At 49.7% G+C, this 23631-nt stretch overlaps 1 protein-coding gene across 1 annotated transcript in view; it reads right to left on the bottom strand.

Annotated features, from left to right (window-relative positions):
* The window catches only part of TBC1D2 (TBC1 domain family member 2), a 49408-nt gene that overhangs the window by 1486 nt on the left and 24291 nt on the right, over positions 1-23631 (bottom strand). The window contains exons 6-11 of the mRNA XM_036261912.1: positions 19614-20009; positions 14399-14509; positions 9417-9604; positions 7916-8392; positions 3790-3910; positions 999-1184 (exon numbers count right to left, since the gene is read on the bottom strand). Coding sequence (XP_036117805.1) covers positions 999-1184; positions 3790-3910; positions 7916-8392; positions 9417-9604; positions 14399-14509; positions 19614-20009 — 1479 coding nt within the window. The remainder of the gene's footprint in view (positions 1-998; positions 1185-3789; positions 3911-7915; positions 8393-9416; positions 9605-14398; positions 14510-19613; positions 20010-23631) is intronic.

The raw sequence follows: 23631 nt of genomic DNA, 5'->3' as shown, positions 1-23631 counted from the left end.
GCTGGGCAGGTAATCCTCAGAGGGAGGAGAACCCACACACCAGTCGGTGTGGGAGTCCCTGGACAGGCTGCAGAAGCTGAAAGCTTGGAGGTGACGTGTGTAGGGTGGCCACGAGAGAGGGGATGGCTGGAAACCCCGTGGGGGACACAGCTTGGAATCTGGGGATTGGAGCTGAGTCCCAGCTCTACACTGACTTGCCCAGGGACCCTGGGCAAGGTGTTGGCTCCAGTGGACCTAATGGGGGTAATGCTGTTTTTACATGGGGCACCAGCAGGAATCAATGAAGTGACAAATCCGAGGGTTCTCTGTAAACTGTGCAGTCAATATGCTTTGTTTTTTTAAAATTTTGTTTTATTTATTGATTTTAGAGAGAGAGTAAGGGACAGAGAGAGATAGAAACATCGATGAAAAAGAATGCCAACTGGCTGCCTCCTGCATGCTCCCCACTGGGTATCGGCCCACAACCTGGGCATGTGCCCTGACTGGGAATCGAACCAGCGACCTTTTGGTGCATGGGTCGATGCTTAACCACTGAGCCACACTGGCCTGGCCAATATGCTTTCAACCACCATATGGAAACGGGTGGATGGTGGGGGAGGGCCCACCCAGGGTCTCCTAGCAAGGTCAGGGGCAGAGCTGAGACCAGACCCAAGTGCCAGCCTTCAATCCAGGACTCAGTCCAAATAGAAGGGAAGGAGGGGCGCAGGGCACTGGAGTGCAACGGAAGGAATAGGGGCGATGCCTGCCTCCTGGGTCGTGCTCATGCTTCCTCTCCTGGGAAAGGACCTCCCCCAACTTTAGGGAGCATCTCTGGCAGCAGACACTCCCTCTCGTGTGTGTGCAGCAATCTGGGTTACAAAGCCATGCTCCCAGCAGCTGTCCTCAGCAGCCCTCGGGTGTCACTGTCCTCCCATGTTTCAGGGGCAGAATCGAGACTCAGAGGATGGAAGATCTTGCCCAGGACCCCCTGTTCACCCCCCGCCCCGGCAGCACCCTACCTTGGTGCCCTCATACAGGAAGGCGTCCCAGACCTGGAGGAGGATATTGCTGATGAGACTATCGGCAAAGACCACGAGAAACCAGTTGAAGGTCATGAAGGAGAGGTCGACTTGGTGCTGCCCTAGGTGGGCCATGAGCTTGGGCAGCTTCTCCGCGAGGAGGTCCTGGAGCACCCGCTGGTCCACCTGGAGGCCAGTGAGAGGGCCCATTAGCTGCTGCCCAGGGAAGGGGCTGTTTCCCGCCCGCCCGCCCGCCCGCCCGCCCCTTCGTTCCCAGCCACAGTCCTGGAGCCTCAGCTTGGGGACACCCTGCCCAGGGGCACAGGCCAGCCTGGCTGGGGAAGGTGCAGTAGCACGTCGCTCTGCTGATCCCAGGTTGCAACACCGAGCTCTGCACAGAGGCCTCCGTGGGCTGCTACGGTCATGCGGTAGAGTTCTGGCCCCTCTGCCCCTCTGAACCTCAAGCCAAGCAGGAGCTCAGGCTTGTACCAGCTGACACTGCGGCTGCTTCGCCATACCCATTTTGGGCCCGACACACAAGATGCTCTGTGCATGTCTTGGGGGAGGTCCTGGGTGCAGGTATGGGTGGGGAGTCACATTGTCCTGCTACCTAACTTTGAGAAATCCTCCTAAAGGGGAATGCTGCTGGGCAATGGTTGTCAGCGACCTCCCTGTGGTCACTGCCATGCTCCATCCTTGTTTTCCTTGACCCCGTGGATAATTCCCAGCACTGGCTCCTTCTCTGGTGCTAAGACATGGCTCTGTTGTGATCGGCCCACCTCCAGGACTGGCCCATCTGAGTCTCCTGTTGCTCTCGTGTCCTGTAACCGCTGGTTTCTCAGCCCTCCCCTTCCACTTAAGTCCTCTTCTGGGCATTAGCTGTTGGCGTGGCTACACCTTCCCTCCCTTCCTTCCTCTCCCAGACCCCGGGTCCACCGTGGAGGCCTAGCGTCCAGCTCAAAACCTGGGGCCACTCATTCATCTCAGATGCACTGAACCTGAAGGATTCATGGTGAACTGATATGATGTCTGAGGTTTACTTTGAGATCATCAGAGGAGGAGGAATGGGAGAAGGTTGAGGTGAAACAGCACTGACCTCCTGGTGTTGATAATTACCAATAATTACTGATAATTACATGGAGGTTCACATACTGTTTTTTCAATTTTTCTGGACATTCAAAATTTTCTATACTAAAAAATGAAGACAAAAACAAACAAACCAAAAAATCCCACCCACCATAGCACTTTGGTTATATAACACACCTCAGCTTCAGAGATATTGAAACATGAACATGACATATAGAACATTTCCCAGCCTGCCTTGCAACTAGAGGTACCATGTGATCCAGTTCTGCGCAGGAGGTGTAGGCAGGAACTGCTGGGTCGGGGAAAGCTGTCGGAAAAGGAGCCAACTCCTGCCTTTCACCCTCTGTGTCTTCCAGCCTGGGCAGGGCCCCAGGGCCGGGGTGGTGCAGCCGCCCTATGACCACAGATGATAAGCAGGAGGATGAAAGCCGTGTGCAAGGTGGCAGAGCAGAGGGCAAGAAGGGGCCTTGGGCTTTGTCATTACCTGAGAAGAGTCCCCATTTAAGTCGCTGTTAGGTTGGGCTTTCCTTCCACGCAGCCAAACACATCCTTACCTGATTGACCACCTATTTCCCGATGACCTACATCCTGATCTTTAGCCCTGACCTCTCTTTCTTCTTTTTTTTTTTTTTGTTAATCCTCACCCGAGGATTTTCCATTGATTTTTAGATAGAGTGGAAGGGAGGGAGAAAGAATCATCGATGTGAGGGACACATCGATTGGTTGCCTCTCACATGACCCAGGTACATGTCCTAGACTTGAAATTGAACCCGTGACCCTTTGGTGCGTGGGCTGATGCTTTAAACAGTGAGCCACACTGGGGCAGCTTTGACCTTTCCACTCCACAGCTGCGTGCCTGCTCTCTCCTGAGCTCCCACCCCCAGGTGGATGTCCCAGAGGAGGGCCGCACTGGGTGATGTAATAGGAAGGCAGGTGGGTGGGCGGAGATGGCTTGGTAGGCTTGGGGCCGAGAAGTAAAGTTCCCTTTTGATGGCCTCCCTCCATAAAGCATATGGCGCTGGCACAGCAGGAACAGGACAGGGTTAGGACAAGGGGTGAGGCGGCAGAGGCAGGAGATGTGGGAGAGTGGAGATGGGAGGTTTGAAATGATTTTCATTTACGTCTCTCAACAAACCCAGGAAGTAGCGTTCTTCCCATTCAAAAGCGGACAAGCCTGAGGTTAGAGAGGGCTGCCACTGGCCAAGGTCGCACAGCTGATCCCTGGGGCTGGCTCCGACTGAGTGCGCTGGTCCCCAGGCCTGGCCTGTGCCCAGCGGGCAGCCGAGGTCATGAGATGATGGAGGTGGCTGTGCTCTCAGTAGGAAAGGTCGAGCGTGAGTGAAGAATCATCACCACCTCCATCTCCCAGGCCCATCTTCCCCCTGCCTGACCTCTACTTTGAAATTCTTCGCTGGCAAATAGCAAGTGACACTAGATTTTCTTCTCCAGTCCAGAGGAAACCAATTGCTTCTAATGATATGTCACCACTGGAATAGCCAGTCTATCCTGTGGGCAGGCCCCACAGTCTAGAGGTCATCAGCTTACCAGGACTTCCCAGCAATCCCAGCGCGGGGCTACCGGCCCATTGTGCAGAGGCACACATGGAGGCCTGGGAGGCTCCTGACTCTTCCGAGACTCACGGCTTGTAGGAACAACCGAGTGGCTGATCTGCAGAAGCCCTAGGTCCCCTCCCTGGCCTGCTTACCTGGGACGCTGTCAGCGTCTTGCTGTAGTAACCGGCTGGCATGATGGTCTCCACAATGGCCACCAGGCACCAGAAGGCACTCTCCTCTTCATCCAGGACCAGCAGAGCGATGGCCGCCAGCCTGTGGGGGTGGGAAGGAGGCCTGGAGTGACCCACAGCAGCCACAACCAGGCAACTGGAGACAGAGGTGGCTCCCTGGTCCCAGGGGGAAGTCCTGCCCCACCCTACACCCTAACCAGGCTGGTGTTCTTGGCACGTGGGGTGAGACAAACATGCTTTTGGGGAGGACTATATAGGGGATTTCCAGAGCAAGAGGGACCATCTTAGAACAGGGACTCTGAAGTCCTGCTGCCTGGGTGTGAATCCTGGTTCTGCCACTTTCTTGCTGGGTGACCCTAAGCAAGTTACCTACCTCCTCTGAGCCTCAGCATCCTCCTAATAATCACAGGACTATTAAGAGAATACACACAGTTAACACATGTTGCCTGGCTGGTGTGGCTCAGTGGTTGAGCGTCAACCCATGCACCAAGAGGTCGCCGGGTCAATTCTGGGTCAGGACACATGCCCAGGTTGTGGGCCAAATCCCCAGTGGGGGGCATGCGGGAGGCGGCCAATGGATGTTCTCTCTCATCGATGTTTCTATCTCTCTCTCCCTCTTCCTTTCTTTCTCTCTAAAATCGATAAAGGAAAAAAAATTAAAATACATGCTAATGCCCAGCACGGTGCCTGTTTCTTTTTTAAAGAAACAGGGTCAATTCTCAAAAGGAAAAAAACACCTTTTATCTCCTCAGTAGATTGGGAAGGAATTCCTCTCCATTCTGGTGAGAGCTTTATAACTGCCGGCTATCCTCATCTTCATATGCACAGGCTGACCTCTGCAAGTGTGCCAACCTCGCTTAGCCTTCCACCTGCACAGTGGGACTAATCTATCCACCTCCCAGGGCTGTGAGGCCTTTGGAGCGAGAAGACTAACCCTACAGGGCTTTGCTCGCTGTCTGCCATATACCAGGTGCTCAGTACACGAAGTTCTGTTTCTCCTTCGCTTCCCTTCTCCCCTTAATTTATCACAGGGTTCTAAAGAGATCATAGGTAGAAAGAAAACACTCATAGTGCTGAGCAGGGAAGTCTGCCTGGAAGAAATACTGTTTTCTCTACTTCTCCCATCTTTCCTGATCGGTCTCTTCCAAGGCCATCCAAGAATACACTTTCCAAAATGTACCTGTCTGTCAGGATGCTAGGTGAACACAAAGTCGCATATTCGAAGATGTTTAGGGAATGCTATATACTCTAGCTCCCTTTTAGAGGCTTATGATACCCAGTATCTTAGCAAAGCCTCCGAGAAATCCTGCAGTGAAAAAAGCCTCGAGTGACCTTCTAACCCAAGGCTGTCAGTGGGGCAGTGGAGCCCCTTCCGTATAGTGCACCCACTGAACACCCTGAGGGAGGCCCCGCTTCACAGCACTGAGAAGGCTCACACCCTCCATGGGCACACAGAGCACATTTCTTTAATTCCCCCGGGGGACAGACATCTCTTTCTTATAACATTTAAAAGAATCACATACTCATTCAGGCAACTTTACCAGGTGTGGCCACAGTAAGTTACTCACACACTCAGGTACTGGGAAGGCTACGGCACAGCTCCTGGACTGATCGGGTCAGGGCAAGGGGCCACTCTGCCCATAACCAGCAGAGCACATTTCATTGTCTAGGTATTTATGCTTCTCTGGGCTTTTACTGGATTGGATTCGTGACCTCCAACCTCTTCTCGGGTTCATGTTTTTTAAAGAAACAGGGTCAGTTCTCAAAAGGAAAAAAACACCTTTTATCTCCTCAGTAGATTGGGAAGGAATTTCTCTCCACTGTGGCTAAAATATTTGTACAAGCTCTCATGAGCCTGAGCTAAGTGGATGGAGAGAACAGTCACAGGTCTTCTGGGAAACAGAGCTCTGCCCTTTCGGAGCTGGGGAAGGGTGGTGGGGGTTCAGAAGTCATTTAGCTCAGGAACAGCAAATGTAGGACACACTGGCCACCACTCTGACTATGCCCAGGGCAGACATCACTAACTGATCACGGCACTCTTTCCCGCCGAACTGGAGGCTGCCTCAGAAACTCTCACAAGATAAGGCTTAAGGCAGCTGCATGCTATTGGTCTAGACAAATTCACTACAGACACGGTAAGACAGGCCCAGAAAGCAAAAGTCACTTGTACAAGGGGTCACACGAGTCAGTTGGTAGCAGAGTGGAAACTGAACCCAGGGCTCCCAAAGTCCACCGTGGTGTTCTCTCCACCTCTCCTCGTTCACTAGAGCCTCTGGATGTATTCAGAGCAGGAGCTGGCTGCCAGCATCGGCTTAGATTTCTGCACATTAAAAGGTCAGCGATGACAGGCTGCTGGTACCAACTAGGGCCTACAAACTGCTCAGGGCTGCAGCCAAACTCCAAATTAAGGCATTTAAGGCCCAGTGGGTCTGCAAAGAAGGGAGTGTGGTAATGGGGGGAAATAACTAACTTTTAAGGACTCATTTTATATTTGAAAGGGAAATGGATTTAAAGTATTTGCTCTAAATTAGCACTAAATCATTACCTGTTGCATATAAGCAGGGTCTGTCTATGAAACACGACACATGCAGTTCCCATGGAGGCCACTAGATGGCGGCACTCAATAAGTAAAAGGGGCTTGTAGGCTGGGTTTAAGAGCCTTTGAAAGAGTAAGTAGCACACACTACATTTGAACAGGTTCTATTACAACTAACTTTTTATTTAAAGCAATAACATGAATATTTTCCTAAATACCAATAATCGGCTTAAAAAAAGCATTCAGAGAAAGAAGAAAATAAATATCCTGTGGGTGTTACCCCTCTGTTGGTCTCAGGTGTTCCTAAGTACACCTGCCTCTTTCCACACAGGGAGAAGTTTCTTTCCTTCTCTGAGGTTTATCTCAAGACCCCCGCTGCTATAGGAATTCCCCCTGCCTCTTCAGCACAGATGAACTGTTCTGGGGTTTAACTCAGAATTTCCAGTAATTGTACATGTATATGCTTAAGTTCACCCAGTTTAGCCCGGAAATAAAGTATCAAGAATATGTACTCTCAGGAACCATTCCCATCTGAGTAGGGACAGTCTGAATGTTAATTCTGTGTTGAATAAGTGTCACACCCTGCCAATTCTGAAAAAAGAGAAGAATGGCTTATGTAACTTTTGCTTGAGCATATGTATGTCTAAGTTGAGTCAAAACTTGCTTTGGGAAACATCTGAGATTGTGCAACCTCTACTGAGATGCGAATCCCCCACAGTACTGGAGGGGGCAGCCCTCCCAGGTCACTGTACCTCTATCCCGTCACCTGCTGTTGGGCCAGAAGGAGAAACTAATCCAGGCTGGGCCAATCAGATTCCTTCCTTTGGGAATTTAGACCTGGAACATGAGGGTATCCGCAGAAGGGGAGACCTGCTGAAAGGCTCTAGACTCAGGGGCTGAGGTCTTCATTCTGACAGCCTCCTCAGGCCCAAATGTCCAAGGAATGATGGACAGAGAGGCTGGTCTACTGAGAGAGGAGGAAGCAGAAATGGGGGACAAGAGGCCACACACCACGCAGCCCCACAGAGGGCTATAAGGAAGGGTCATCTCCGAGCTGCACAACCTGAGAGAATAAGGAGTGGATGATGCCCCTGGGTGGTGCAGTTAGTTGCCCCGGCTTCCAATAACCATGTGGTCTCTAGCTCTATTTTCTGTTCTTGGCTTGTGAGGTTCCCTGTAACAAATTCTCTTTTCCTTTGGCTCTGCTAAGTGGGTTGCATTTAAAGCAAATGATCCTTGACCCAGACAGTTTGCACAATTTGTGAGCTGGGTTGTGCGTGACACAGCTCCAGGCGACTGTTCACTGTGCTTTCTACAGCAGTGGCACTCCCTGAGCACAAACCGAAGGAGACAGCATGGGATGAGGAGCCCCAAGCTCTGACCCCCTTGTCTTGAACATGTCCTTTCACCTGCTTGTCTCCATCTGCCTGTACAGTGGGAATCATATCAAGACCCCTGGGCTCACCTCTCCGGGTTCTGGGAGGCTCCAAAGACACAGAGGGCTGCTCTGAAGGATAAAGGCTGTTTCCTCACTGGGGCTATGGTGCTCACCTGTTCAGGCCCTGGCAGTAGCCGATGGAGGGGTTCAGCCAGGAGAAGGCCAACAGCACCCGGCGGAGCTTGTCAGGGAAGATGGAGGTGGGGCAGGTAAAGTGCTTGTTGTTGGGGAAGGTACGATACAGGTCCAGCTCAATCTGGCGGGCAGCAGGGTGCTTGCAGGTCTGGCTCTGACTCAGCAGCTCCTGGTAGCGGCCAGGGGCCTGCAGGTGCTGGACACGGCGGTGGACCAGCCACCTCCACACACGAGGCCGATGCTCTTGGGACACGCCCATCCGCAGCAGCTGCTTGAGCTCCACGGAGGGTGCAAGCTCACCCAGTGCAGCCCAGCGCTCTCGCAGCGGTCGCTCATTAGCCTCGTGGGCCAGCAGGTGGTGGGAGCGCACTTCCAGTACCTGGATCTTGGCCAGCAGCTGCAGGTCTTCCACCTCATAGTTGGGCACCATCCGGAAGCCATACTCATCATACTCACTGCCAGCAAAAGCCCATGTTAGCAACACCTTGCAGAGCCCCTTCCCAGATAAGGGCAATGGGAGAGGGGTGCACCCTGGGCAAGCCTCCTGCCTAGGCTTCACCTTGGGTTAGCCATGCAGCTCCAACACGTCACTCAGTTCTCTGAACTGCAGTTTGCTCATCTGTACAATGGGTAGAGAAACTCCTGCTCTGCCTCATGAAGACCCACTCAGATCCTCTGTTATAAACTGCTGGGGCCTAGACAGTGCCTGGCACAGTAAGTGCTGAAGAAACATTTACTCATTCATTCTATGTAAATATAAAGGATCCTCTTATTACTCCATGTTGTCTTAGGCCCAAGGAGTCTTGCACTATTAATATAGAACCCCACTTCCACAGCCAGTAAGCCCAAACTGGATGGGGCGCAGGTGGCACCAAGGATACAGAGCTGGGAGAGCTGGCACCCGTTCCAGATGGCCTTTCACTTACTCAGCCATTTGCCCATGTGTGCTCTGCCTGTGCTCACTGAATCGGGAGCTCCTACAAAGTAGGGGCTTATGCTCACCTTACAGAGGCTGCACAGGAGGCTCTGAGAGGTAAGTGACTTGTCCAAGTCACACAGTGGGAGACTCAACTGTGGCTCCAAAGCCTGGGCTCCTGCCACTGGGCCATCCAGCCTCCAAGGGCCTTCGACCCCAACCACAGGCCCTCCTGTCCCATTTAACTGTCCTTATCCATTGTGCTCAGGGGAGGCAGCTGGCTTGTCTCCTCTCCTCCCCTTTCTGACAGACCTCAGGGAGGCAGCCTGGGGAAGCGGAAACCAGAGCTGTGGAGGCAGACCCAGGCCAGCTGCACTAACGAGCTGTGTGGTCTTGGGCAGGGGGCTGCTTGCTCTGAGCCTGCATTGCCTTAGTGTAAAACGGGGCCCATCCCAACCACATGCTCTTTGATCTGAAAATAGAGGAGGTAAGACATACGCAGTGCTCACAGTCAGCAGGGAGCTGGGGACCCCCAGGTTACACAGAGCTGCCGCTAGGCTCACCTGATGGGACTCAGCTCGACGCTGTCAGCAGAGGCCTCGCTGGCTTCCCACTGCAGCGCCTCCTGGATGAGTTGCCTGAGCAGCTCGGAGCACTCGCCGGCCTGGTCCCCCATGGCCTCCTGCAGCCTGCGAAGCCCTGCCAGGCACTTGCTCTCCACCTGGCAGTTCTTGGCCTGGAGGTAGGCACACTGTGGAGGTGGGGTCAGGGTGGGGGTTGGTCAGGCCACTTGGTTGGGCTTGGATTACCCCTGAGGCCTGAACATTCAGCTTTAGGCAGCGCACCCTTCTCCCAGCTCTCAACTCCCACCCTCCCCACCCCCAGCCCTTCACATAAGGGAGAGGGCGTGGACTTAGAATCCGAGGGTTTACAACCAGGCAGAAAGGGCTCCAGTCAAGAGAGAATGGGCCCAGGGCTGGGTGGCCTGCAGGCCTATCCTGGCTCACCTCTGCTGGCTGAGTGACCTACGAGGCACGTTACTTAACTTCTCTGTGCCTTAGCGTCCTCTGAAAAGTGGGGATAATAGAGTCTGCCTCAGGATTCTCGTGAGGCTTAGAGGAGCTGATGTGTACAAAACCCTTCCCAGGGCACTTGGCTAGAGCGAGCTGCCTGTGGGTGGTATCACAGAGCAGTGCCCGGGGATGGGCATGGAGCTCTGGACACTGCCCCAGTGCTTTCTGCGCCGCCACGTGGACTCTTTCTGTTCCTCCCGCACAACACCTCTCCCACCTCATGGACACACACTCACACCCTTCCTTTGCCTTGAACTTTGTGTTTCTGTTTATACAAGCTGGGCAGTGCTGGGCACATCAGGTGACCTCCCTGGTCCCGTTTCCCTTCTTTGTAAGATGGAGATGGGAAAGATCTGCCTTGTCGCACTGTCAGGGCCGCTGGGCCAGCCCAGCTCCTGTCTCATCCTGGGGTGGCAGAGTGGAAGCCCCCTGGGCAAGGCTGCCATTCTGTGGCACCCCTGCCTGGGCCACCATCTCCAAACATTTGCTGAGCACCAACAACAAGCCATCCTGTGAGCCTGTTCCACCTGTGTCAGCTGCCCCCCTCGACTCCCCACCACCAGGCGGCTTCTGAGACCCCTCACCAAAGCCTCCTCGGGACTCTGCTACAGACTCCCAGGTCTTCCTCCTCCAGGCCCACCTCGGCAAGTCCTCCGAGCACCCAGCTTTCTCAGAACAGAAGTCTGACTGAGGCCCTCCCCACTCGAAACTCCTCAACAACTCCCAGCTTCCTCAGGTGCGCTCCCAAGTTTCACATCTCAGCCCCACTCCTCCCTGCCCGAGCTCACGGGTCTTTTTTTCATCCTTACCCGAGGACATTTTTTCGTTTTTTTGTTCAGATAGAGTGGGAGGGAGGGAGAGAGAGAGAGACACATGAACGTGACCACACGACCCCAACCAGGGCCGAGGACAAACTGCAACCGAGGTATGTGCCCTTAGCAGAAACCGAACCCGGGTCTCTCCAGTCCGGGTCTCTAACCGCTGAGCCAAACTGGCCAGGGTAAGCTTTCTTATTTTTTAAAAGCATTTATAGCTATAAATTTCCTCCTTTGCAAGGCTTTCACTTAGTCCCATAAATTTTGGTCTAGTGTGTTTTCTTTTTTACTCATCTTTATGCATTTTGTAATTTCCCTTGTGATTTCTCCTTTGATTCATTGTTTAAAAGTGTGTTAATTTCCACAGATTTGTGAATTTTCCAGTTTTACTTCTGTCATTGATCTCTAACTTCATTCCACTGTGATTAAAAAATATATTTTGTATGACATCTGTCTTTTTAAATCTGAGACATAATTTGTGGCTTAACTAAGGTCGGTCCTGGAAAATGTCACGTCTGCACATGAGAACATGTATGATGTTGCTGTTGGGTCCAGTGTTCCGAATGTGTCTGTTAGTTCCAGTTGGTTTATTGTGTTGTTCAAGTTCTCTAGTTCCTTACTTATCTTTTGCCTAGTTGTTCTACCCGTTATTTAGAGTGGGACATTAAACTCTCCAATTACTGTTGTACAACTGTCTGTTGTTTCCTTCCATTTTGTCAGTTTTTGCTTCATCTATTTTGCTGGCCTGTTATTAAAAGTATAAATGTTTATAACTATTGTATCTTCTCACTGTATTGAACCTTTTATTAATACATAACGTCTTGCTTTGTCTTTTGTAACTATTTTAAAATTTAAAGTTTCCTTTGTCTGATATTAGTATAGCCACCCTGCTCTCTTTTGGTTATTGTTTGCATGGAATATCTTTTCCATCCTTTCACATTCTATCTATTTGTGTCTTTGGATATAAAATGAGTTTCTTGTAGACAACATATAGTTGAATCATGTGTTTTTATTCATTCTGGCCATCTGTCTTTTAATTGGACAGTTTAATCCATTTACATTTAAAGTAATTATTGATAAGGAGGGACTTCTGTCATTTTGCTATTTGTCTACAAGCACTATAACTTTTTTGTCCCTCATTTCTTGCATTACTTTCATTTTTGTGTTTAGTTAATTTAAGCATTTCACATTTAAGTGAAATGCTTAAATTCCTTTCTTATTTCCTTTTGTGTGTATTCTATACCTATTTTCTTTGGGTTACTGTGGGAATTACATTTAAAATCTTAAAGTTATAACATTCTAACTTCAATTTATACCAGCTTAACTTCAATAACATATAAAAACTGCACATTATATATAGTTCCAGTCCTACCCTTTTGGTTGCTGATATAACAAAAATTACATCCTTATACATTGTGTGCCCCATAACATAAAATACTTCTTTTAAATGCATTAGTCTCTGAAATTACGAAGAAAACAAAATGTGGAGTTACAAACCAAAGTTATAATACTAATAGTTTTTAGACTAATTGTTTTTTTTTAAATGTAGTTTCTTAAATCATGTAGAAAACAAAAAGAAGAGTTACAATTTTTACAATAACATATTAGTTTTTATAATTGCCTATATGTTGACCTTTATTGAGATCTTCATTCTTCACAGAGCTTTGAGTTACTATCTCAAAGTATTCTTCCATAGTATTCTTTCATTTAACCCTATAGGACTCCCCTAAGCATTTCTAGTGGTAATGAACTCTCTCAGTTTTTATCTGAAAATGTCTTAGTGTCTCATTTTTGAGGAAAAGTTATGCCAGATATGAATTCTTCTGTTTGTTTTTGTTTTTATGTTAATCCTCATCCAAGGATATTTTTCCATTAATTCTTGGATACAGTGGAAAAGGGGGCGGGGGGGAAACATCAATGTGAGAGAGACACATGAATTGGTTGCCTCTAGCACGACTCTGACCAGGGCTGGGGATTAAACCTGCGACCTGGGTACATGCCCTTGAGTAGGAATCAAACCCTTGACTCTTTGGTCCTTAGGCCAATGCTCTAACAGCTGAGCCAAACTGGCCAGGGCCAGATATGGATTGATTGAAGGCTTTTTTCCTTCCAGCACTTTGAATATATCAGCCCACTGCCTTCTGGCCTCCAAAGTTTCTGATGAGAAGTCTCTGCTCATAATTTTATTGAAGATCCCTTGTATGTGATGAGTCACTTCTCGTTGCTTTCAGATAGCTCTCTGTCTTTGGCATCAGAAAACGTAAGTATACTGTGTTTTGGGGTGGGTCTCTTTGAGTTTATATTAAACTTGATGTTTATTAAGCTTCTTGGATGTTTATATTCATCTTTCATCAACTTTGGGACATTTTCAGCCATTATTTCTTCCAATATGCTCTGCCCCTGTCTCTCTCTTCTTGGATTCTCATAATATAATGGTATGTTGGTCCACTTAATGGTGTCTCACAGATTATTAGGCTCTGTTTATTTATCCCAATCTTCTTCCTTTCTGTTCCTCAGATTTGATCATTCCCATTGCCCGATCTTCAACTTCACTGATTCATTCTGCCTGCTCAAATCTGCCTTTGACACTCTCTAGTGAATTTTTCATTTCAGTTATTGTACTTTCCAGCTCCAGAATTGTGTGTGTGTGTGTGTGTGTGGGATTCTTTTTAGGTTTTCTGTCTATTAAGATTCTATTTTGTTAATACACTACTTCTTTTAATTCTCTACATCTTCCTCTAGTTCTTTGAGCATCTTTAAGATAATAATTATTAAAGCCCTGCCAGGTGGCTCAGTTGGTTGGAGCGTTGTCCTGTACACCAAAAAGGTTGTAGGTTTGATTTCCTGTCATGGCACATACCTAGGTTGTGGGTTTGATACCTGGTCAGAGCACGTGCAGGAGGCAACCAACTAATGTTTCTCTCTCTGTCTTTCTCAAATCAATGAAATATATCCTGTGAGGATTAAAAAACACACACAACTGTATTAAAGTATTTGTCTAGTATAGCTGCCATCAAGTCTTTTTTCAGGGACAGTTTTTCTTGATGTTTTTCCTTTGAATGGGCCATATTTTCCTGTTTCTTTGTAAACATAATTTTTTTTTGAAAACTGGACATTTGAATCTAATAATGTGGTAACTCTGGAAATCAGATTATCCCTCTTTCCTAGAGTTTGTTGGGTTTTTAAAAAAATTGTTTTTTTTGTTTTGTTTTATAATTGTTGTAGGCTATTTTTGTGCCAAGGATCAGCCTTAGGTGTAAACTTAAGGTCTTCTCAGGTCTTTTCTGAGACTTTCCCTGGCCTTGCATGGCCACTTTCTAATTTTCCTTATATATACAACTGTTTTTGAATGTCTAGTCTTAATATCTGGCTCCCAAAAGGAAAAAAAAGAGAAAATTAAAGGTGGAAAACAGGGTGCCAGCTCTTTAAATTCCCTGGAAGTTACTTGCTCCAGGAGGAGCTTGAAACAATGGGGGCGGGGGATGGGTAGGTGCAACAACAATGACCGCCTGCCTTTTCCTCTGTGTCTCTGTGATTAGAAGCAGCAATCAACACAGCCAAGAGGGAGAGTAGACAGGTAATGAGGAGTGAGACGAGATGATGAGACTGAAAGGGCGGTTGAACAGAGATGGCCAGAACAGGACTCCCACCTCTCACCTTCATCAGGAGGGCCTTCTCCTTCTCAGCCACCCTTCTCCAGATCTTTGTGACCTGGTGGATCTCAGAATTGAGAAAGCGGTTCTGGGTCTGGTATGCTTCCATGTCATCCTGGAGAAGAAAGCAAAGCAGTTAAGGATTTGCACTATAAACATTACCTTGGTTCTCACCCTCAAATGAGCTTCCAATACTTCCTTTCTTTAGAAATTTCCAATAATGCAAACAGAAAGGAAGTCTGAAAGAAAAAAAAAAAAAAAATTACTGCTAGCCCCGTTCTCTAATCTTCAACCTAGAATTGAATGGTGAAGTGAGCACTAAGCCTGGAATTCAAGTCCTAGCTATGACTTCCTGGCTGAAAGGATTCACTGAACTGCTGTTTCCTCATCTGTAAAGGGAACAAATATAAACTTATCCCATTGGACAGCAGGGAGACTAAGAGAGGTGACATGTGTCATAACACTAAGTACAGGGACTAAAATAACAGACACTCAAGTAATGTTTGTTTTTAAAATAAACATATTTTATCATATATTTACGATCATACTAAACAATTTTGGGTGAAATTTTTTTTACGTAGTGTCACGTTGTAAATACTTTTCTATGTTGCTACAGAAAATTCCGTGTGATCATTTTTAATGTCAGATACTATTCTATTGGGTGAATTACCATAACTTAGTTATAATCCTTGTTTTTTTTTACTTGAGCTCTGGGTGTTTTCAGTTTGTTTTTGATTATGAATAATGCTGTGAGGAACCTCTCTGAGCCTAGAGTTTTCCTTTTACAAGCTCTGCAGTAGAGAGAGTAATATGCAGCTGCTGGAGTGTGCAAGAAGTTGGTCAAGCAAGCACTGGAGAGGTTCAAGTAGGAGCCTGAGACTCAGAAAGGATCAGCCATAGCAACGGCTCTCTGTCTTTTTAAAAAATGTTTTTATTGATTTTTTTAGAGAGTGAAGAAGAGAGAGAGAGAGAAACATCAGTCAGCTGCCTCCTGCATGCCCCCTACTGGGGATCAAGTCCACAACCTGGGCATGTGCCCTGACCAGGAATCGAACCAGGACCTCTCAGTCCATGGGACGATGCTCAATCCACTGAGTCACACCCGCTGGGCAACGGCTCTCTGAGTCACACTGGCTGGGCAACGGCTCTCTGTCTTTATTCTACTTACATGGACAGTGCAGAAATGAAAGAGAATGCACACTCACAGCTATACCCAGAAATTCCAAGGCATTTACTAGCTGAAACTCAACCCCTTTCTTTCCCACTCAAGAACATGTACTGGGCCGTAGTTGAGTAGGAGAGACACTATTGCAGGGATGACTCTGGACATGTCCTGATTTACCTGGAAATTAAAAACATCACACCTAGTCTGTGTTGTTTCATTATCAGGAAAGGGTCAATTGTGCACAGCTCATAGGTGATTCTGATCCTTCCTGGGTGGGTCTTCTTTCTGGCCAACAACCCTCCTAGCCCAGAAGCTCCAATTCGTGTCCAGGGTCTACTGCCTTCTGCCTAGTCAGCTGACACAGTGGGAGGATCACAGGGCAGGAAATAAATGCCCTAGACTGACTGCACCATGTGGCCTCTCACCACTCTGCTGGGACTCTCCGTGATGTCCCCAACCCCGGCCACTCCCTTCTTTCATCTCCCTCACTGTGCCTGGGCTGCAAGGCTGCACTCAGGCTAAACTTGCTCTCTGCTCTCTCCTCCTAGCCAGGACCCAGGCAGTTCCAACTGCCTAGCCCCGACTTCCTCTTCCCCTCCAACTGTGTCCCTGCCCTAGATCAAATTCTACGCTCTTTCTCTTGGAAATGCTGCCAAGGGTGGTGGCTGCTCTTCTGGTCTGCCTGCTTCCCTTCATGATCCCCACTTCCTTATCCTTGTGTGGTAGGGGCCACGAGCTTGGTGAGAATCTTCATGTTTGCAGCATAAGGACCAACACCCGTGGGCATCAGGATTTCAAGGACCACTCCCCACTCCCGTAAGTCTTACACTTTAGTGTCTAGAGATTTAGAGAACTCATGAATACAGAGGCTGTGCAGGCTCCCTGCACCATAACTCCCAACCCCATCTCCGCACTGAGCATGTTATCTCATAATCCTCCCAACAGCTCAGAAACACAGAAGAGGTCTCCAAGGCTCTGAAAGGAGGAGGAAGTTGCCCAAGGTCATAGAGCTGGTACAAGGCAGGGTGTGACTGAGCCTATGTCTGTCTGTTTCTAAAGTCAAGTCCTAACCACTGCATTTACTGCCCAGACACTCTGTAAGCACCTTCCCCACTGAACTCCACCTGGATGTTAAGTCTTGGTAGTCTTCCAGCTGAATGCACACAGGCTTGTCTGACCTCTCTTAATGGGTGGTATAATAACAAAATGTCAATGACGCACAAACTGCCCAAGTCCAGCGCTGCCTGGTGGTCAGGACACTGCCTGGATATAAATTCTGCCTTCACCACAGAGCCCCGGGGCAAGTTACTCACCCTTTGTCTTGTGTCCTCACTTGGAAAATGGGGATAACAGCACCACAGGGGTTGTTAGGCAGAATGGGTTAGTTAATATGTACAAAGGCTTAGGATGGGGGCTGGCATGCGGCAAATGCCTAAGTGCACCACCTCCCTTATGGAGTTCTCACATCTCTGAGGGCCACTCCTACCCAATGCACTCCCCTCTACTGCTGAGATCAGATCTCTGGCTGCTGCTGCTGTGGGTTCTTCCCCAGTGCCTGGGAAAACGACCAAGCCTCCAGGCAAGGGAGAAGAGCTGCCAGGTTCCGGAGTTCCTGCTGTGTGCCAGGCCCATTTACCCGCACTCACTATTGGATGTGATTTCATCTTGACTACAGCGCTGTGGGCTAAGTACTGAAGAACGACCATTCTTCCTTTACAGTTAACAAACAAGCACAGAGAGAGTAAGTTCCCCTGTCACACAGATGGTACGGAGAGAGGGAGGACGAACCCAGGTGTGTTCAGTCCACCATAGGAACCGAAACTGCTTCCAGCTGAAAGGCATTGGAGTGTGCTGCTGGAGCGTGCTCTGCACCGCCATGGTCCTGCCTCCTGTTCCCATCCTTCTCTCCTCGTGCCCGGCCCAGAGTTTGGACATACTGCATAGGGTGGAGAAGGGCAGGGTTGAGCACCCCTGGAACAGCCGTGGGTGTAACGTGGGAAGTGGTGTCTGGGAAGCACCTTCTCATGCAGCTCATTGCCCTACCTTGAGGTTCTTCTCGGCTCAGAACTGTAGAGAGGAAAAAAAGAGATCTCAGAGAAGAGACAAGCCGCATGACAGTCACCAGTGAAGTAAAGGAGGAAAACACAACTGGAGAGAGAGGACAGACAGGAGGAAAGAGTCTGCCTGCCTGCCTCCACAGGGATCAGGGACCTGGGAAGTGTCTTTGGAGAACGCCGTGTGGACTAGCCCACGAACTAGTGAGGAACTAGTGGGGAAGGCAGTGGACTGTGTGGGGAGGCCTGGGGCCTGGCTGTGACCCTGATGCTTGTGCCATGTGACCCTGGACTAGTCCCTTTACCTCTCCAGGGCTTGGCTGTCCCTGCCAGAAAATGGGGTGGGGGGCAGACTAGATCTTGGAGTCTTTCCAGCTCTGATATTAAAGGTCAGTGATTCTACTTTTAATTGACAGCTTCAATAACAAGGGGCATTTATTCTCGATCACAGGGCAAGCAGGAAAAAGGCCCACAACTAAGGGACTTGAGACATGCAGCTCCTTCTAGCACAAGATGCTGGGCCTCTGAGGATCAGCTACAAACGTAAACTTGGTTAACGTGACTCATAACCAGTGTCCTCGCATCTGGACTCGCTGATAAACTGATCCCTGTGCACATGCTAATGCAGGGGCATACTCAGCCCCCTAGGAGTGTCCACGCTTCCAGGCAGCTCTCTGGGGCAGGGGGGAGGTATACAGTGAATCCAATTCTCTGACCCCAGGCTGCTTTCCTGGGTCTCTAGCAGTGGAGTCCAGCAGGACGGGCCCAGCAGGGCAGGGAAACAATCTGCTGGAAGCCTTTCCCCACTGTGTGAAGGTCAGAGAGCTCTCCAACAACCTAGCTGCACCTGCATTTGAAATTATTTTGTTTTCATTTTGAACTAAAAAAAAAAACAACTCTGATTTTAAGGAAGAAGACCCAGAGACTGGTCATGTGGTTTTCATGCTGAAAGAGGAGAAAGGAATCTGGGTTTCTGTCACCTTCCTTTAGCCTCCTAACAGCTGTACCACTGTACCACACTGCCCCCTGGTCTCTCAAAAGCTTCTTTAGCCCCCCCCCCCCCAACAATAGTTCTTTGGTTCAGCAGCACAGGAGTTCCCACGGTTATACATATATACACGTGTGGCTGTGAGTGGCAGGGTTTGGGGCAGGACTGGCTGGTTATCCCACTGCCTTTAGGGAAAGTGGGACTATGAGCATCTATCCCCAGCCTCAGGCCTCCAGGTGTCTGGCAGCTCTTGTCACTGCCCTCCAGAGGGGACGCTGCAGCCCATGACAGGCATCACACCGATAATAAAGTTCCTGCCTCCTGTGCCACACTGGTCCCTGTGGGATGGGCAGCCTTTCCCAGGTGAGAGCCACAGCCTGGGCAAGGGGAGGCAGGGATGGCGGCGGCAGCTGGAAGAGGCAAAGCTGGAAGGCAGCAGAGCAGACAGACCAGTCGGAGATGTTGCTCCAACCCAGTCCAGTTCCCCACCTCCTCAGCACATGGAGCACACAAGGGACTGCCCCACAGGGCTGGTGCGAGGATTAAATGAAACGATGCAGGTAATGCTCTTAGGAGCAGTGATTAGTGCCATCATCATGAGCAGGTCACAGCCAGCTGCAGGTTACCTGTACTGTGTGCAGGACTGCTCGGGGAGGGCCGCCCTGGAACCATGGGGGCTCCCGAGGGCACCAGCATGACACCTAATCAACTAGGCTAAGCCCCGGGTGTATAGTGGTCTAGTCCTCAGGAGTTCTGACCCACCTGGAGCTCTTTCTAATCTGCTAAGCTAAAGGTACCTTCCCCTTTCAGCCTAGGACACCATGAAAAGATCAAACTGCACTGGGCCTTCTGGTTAAGAAAGTGAGGAAGTATATAGCAATATTCCACCAACATCTACTTCAAACGTGAACATTCCGGTATTGAGGGCTATCCCTGCTGTATCTAGAAAACCCTCAGAATGGAAAGCAGTGCCCTCCCCAAGGGCCTCGGGCCTGGAGAGAGCAGCCCTTACCTTCAGGTGCTCCATCTTCTCCTGCAGGCTCAGGAAGTCCTTGTCGGCAGCATCTGGGGGCACGAGGGGCTGCGCAGAGGAATGCGTGAAGTCCTGGGTGACCTTCTCAGACAGCTTGTGGATGACCTGCTGTTTGGCCTGGTTCTTCTCCATGAGCAGTTGCACGTGCTGCTGCAACTCCTGCACCTGCTGCTCCCGCAGGCTCGCCGTCTGCGCCAGGCTCTCCCGCTCCTGCTCCAGGGCCTCCACCCGCCTGCGCAGCTCCTCGATCTGCCGCACTTTGTGCCGCACCAGCTCCAGCCGGTCCCTGTCCTTGGCTGCCGCCAGGTACGCGCTGGTTGCCCGCTTCTCCTGCTGGGCGGCCTCCAGCGCCTTGTGCAGGATTCTCACCAGCTCCTGGGCGGGGAAATGGAAGCGCCTTATGAACTCGGGAAGGACTGTGAGGTGCCAGAGGTGAGGCTTGTGCTCTCACCAGTTCTCCCAACAGCCCTGGGGGTGGCCAGCATCATCCTCTGGGTCATCTCATCTCACCCTCCATTTTCTCTTTTTCTGTTCAAGACTTTTAACTTGACACATGGTTCCCTAGCTCAAGACTACACTTCCCGGCCAAGCTTACAGCTCAGTGTGACCAAGTGACAATTCTAATACTGGATATGGGCAGCTCTGGGTCACACCTTTGAAACCACTACACACATGCTCCCCTGGTCCAGTTTCCCTTCCTTCTGGATGGGAAAAGGCAAGAACTAGAGCAGACACACTGGGCTCACAGCAGAAGTTGCATGTTGAGGATGGCAGAGTTGCCCCACCAGCTCAGAACTGCTCACTGACCTCCTGACTCTTCCATGAGAATGTGAGGAAGAAAGAAATTTCCAAATTGTTTTAGGCCAGAGTACTTTAAGGCTTCTTTGTCTTAGCAGCAGAGCCCGTGTCCTGAGTAACGCCTGTCTATTTCAGAGGAGAGCAAACTGAGGCCCAGCAGAGTAGAGCAGAATTCAATCCCAACTCATGCGGACTCCAAAGCCTGTGCCCGGTCAGTAATGAAAGTAGGGGTGCTGCAGCACACGGGCGTGGCTCTTCCCTCCTCTTACTCCTGTGGCAGGGCAGGCATCACTAATTAACCTCAATACTCCTTCCTGCTGAGCTGTTGAGGCCTCAGAATCCTTCTGAATATAGCACCTAAGCAGAACCTGCCAACTGAGCTGAGACAACAGACAGAAACACAGCGACAGTCCTCACACTAAGCCACACACAGAGAGCCTCATTCAGTTCATGTGTGCCCATCCCCCTCAGCCCACCAAGCCATGCCTGCAAGGCTGGTGCAAGGAGGTGCTAGAGAGCAATAGACCCCAAGTTACTCCTTGGCAGAACATGTGATTCACATGGAAACTCAAGGTCTGCTTGGCTCCCCATGATTTTGAGCCTTCACCCTCCCCAGGACCTGTCTGGCTCCAAAGGAGGGATATGGTTTCATTTAGGGCCAGGATCAGATTATCAGAAGCCAGGCAGCCTAGCCACCTGCCCCACATGAACTCCGAACCCCATGAACCTTGTAGGGAGGCCAGCCTCATCTGCAAAAACATAGTTTCCTATATCTGATACTGCTGTAATGGCTAGTCATTAATAATAGGAAAGGAACAAAGGAAAGGCCAAACACTATAAGCATGGCCATCTGGGCAGCTTCACCAGGAAGCTGCAATTTTACACTTTCCAGGGAACATCCAGTCCATTCCTTGGAAACCACAGGGCGAAGGGGTCCAACAAAGGGAGACGGAGCATGCACAGTCAAGTCAGGGTGACTCGAGAAGGACCCTGTCAGTATAACCTGGAACAGAGATCATTGGCCAGAGGGGGTGTGGCCACTGCAAGTGCACAAAATCTTAGGTTAAAATCCCCAAAGGAATGTTTTATTTTTACTCTCTTTTTAAAAAAATCCTCACCCGAGGATTTTTTTCTATTTATCTTCAGATAGAGTGAGAGGGAGGGAAGGAGAGGGAGAGAGAAACATCGATGTGAGAGGGACACATTGACTGGTTGCCTCCTGTACGACCCGACCCCAACCAGGCCAGGGGACGAACTGCAACCGAACTGCCCTTGACTGGACTCGAACCTGCAACTCATTGGTCCAAGGGCCAATGCTCTAACAGCTGAGCCAAACCGGCCAGGGCTCTCTTTACTCTCTTGTTCCTCTGGTTTTGCTCCTGTTTCCTTGCATTTCCCTGTGTTCCTAGAAGCCATATGGACCGTGGCCATGTGGACCACACATGCAGTGGACTGGGGGACTGAGGCTGGCAACACAAGCTGAGCTAGCCTGATGTTGGACTGGACTGTGCAAGTATGAAACGGAAACTCTGGGCAATAGCTTTAATCCCAGCTCTGCTGAAGACACAGCTACACTTCTTCCATGGCAGGATGGAGGGATAGGGGACCTTGGGAGCGCAGGGGTGTGATTCTACGCATTTTCCTGTGCAAGTCTCAGAAAATTCCTTTTCTCGCAATATCACAAGAAGCCCACTTCCACCAGCAATATGTGGGGGACACGGAGAGCTCCACACTGATAACATATCCATGCCAAAGCATTTAAATGGATCAGCTGGGTAGGGTTATTTGCTAAGAACAATTTTATTTTGAAGAACTGCCTCAAATCATGACTTTATATGAGACCAAATTAGTGTGCATCTTCTGAAACATCGGTACTAGTGACTGTCTCTGCTCTGCTTCTCTCCTCCATCCACCCTTTACCAAGCACCCACTCAGTGCTAAGCCCTGGGCCAGTTGCTGGGGCCCAGAGGGGGACTGGTCCTAGTTTCCCCTTCCAAAACCAGAAGGCTAATGGGAGCAAAGGTGAATTATAGTAATAGAGTGATTTCCTGTGACAGCAGGAAGCAAGGTGTTTGTGGGGCCCAGAGCAGAAAGCATTGACTTCTGCCTGGGGCGGTAGGGAGGGGGGAATCAGCACCTACAGAAAGGGATGTCCCTGAAGAATGGGGAGGGCCAGAGATGGCCAAGCAACAGGTGGGAAATGATGACTGGAAGGGCTTTCTAGACAACTGAACCAACAGGTCAAGCGAAGCCCCAGAGGGATGAAAGGGCAGATAAGGAGCTTGGGTGCTGCAGAAAGTGCAGGGGGGTGACTGCAAACCAAACCGGAATGTTTGGAATGAAGAAATCACTTCTTAGGGCCCTGCTGAGACAGATCAACATTCCTGTGGCTCCAGGCTAGCTGGGAAGCCCAGATCATTTTCTGGTTCAGCTGAGATTTGGAGATCATGTTCATAACTAACTGCCTGGCGAAATACCAACAGACACCACTGTTCGGACTTGACTGAGGCTCAGAATCAGGTGGGTATTTCCCCCCAACTTTGGGAGTCAACTCTGAAGCCCATTTCATTACATCCAGCTGTCTCCCCCTTCCCACATCTGGCTCTCAACATCCAAGACCAAGACATCAGCCCAGGAAGCTCTCCTCCTACCTCAGAATCCCTGCACCACAGTGAGAGATGGAGAGAGGAAAATTGTGGTAAGGTGGGAGGGGGATGGATTCAGCCAGAATAGAAAGCATAAAATGGAGTAGGAATGGATGACAGATTCAGAAAACCTGGAAGGCCCTGGGAGACCTGGCCCAGCCACCTTGCTGTCACTTGGGGAGACTAAAGCCCCAGAAAGGAGAAGGGAGAGGACTAAAGGGACCCAGACCCCCTTAAGTGGAAACACACCATGAATGTGCTCCCAACTCCTAATCCAGGATTCTTTACTTCTCCATGATGCGTAGTTAATGGATTTTGTACTGAAATGCTTCTTTCAATTTCTTTAAAAATGGCAACAACCCATGTTCATAGCAACAACATTCACAATACTCAAGAGGTGTAAACAACAGTGTCTATTGATGGCAAACAGGTAAAATGTGGCGTGCATGTGTGGGCATGCACACACACACACAGTGAGGAATATTATTCAGTCCTAAAAATAAAGGAAATACTGCCACATACTATACATAGATGAATCTTGAGGACATAATGCT

The sequence above is a fragment of the Molossus molossus genome, unplaced genomic scaffold, assembly GCF_014108415.1.
Source record: "Molossus molossus isolate mMolMol1 unplaced genomic scaffold, mMolMol1.p scaffold_m16_p_14, whole genome shotgun sequence".
NCBI classification, from domain to species: Eukaryota; Metazoa; Chordata; class Mammalia; order Chiroptera; family Molossidae; genus Molossus; species Molossus molossus.
Note: the sequence above shows the minus strand (reverse complement) of the source record. Positions and strands in the feature narration are given on the sequence as shown.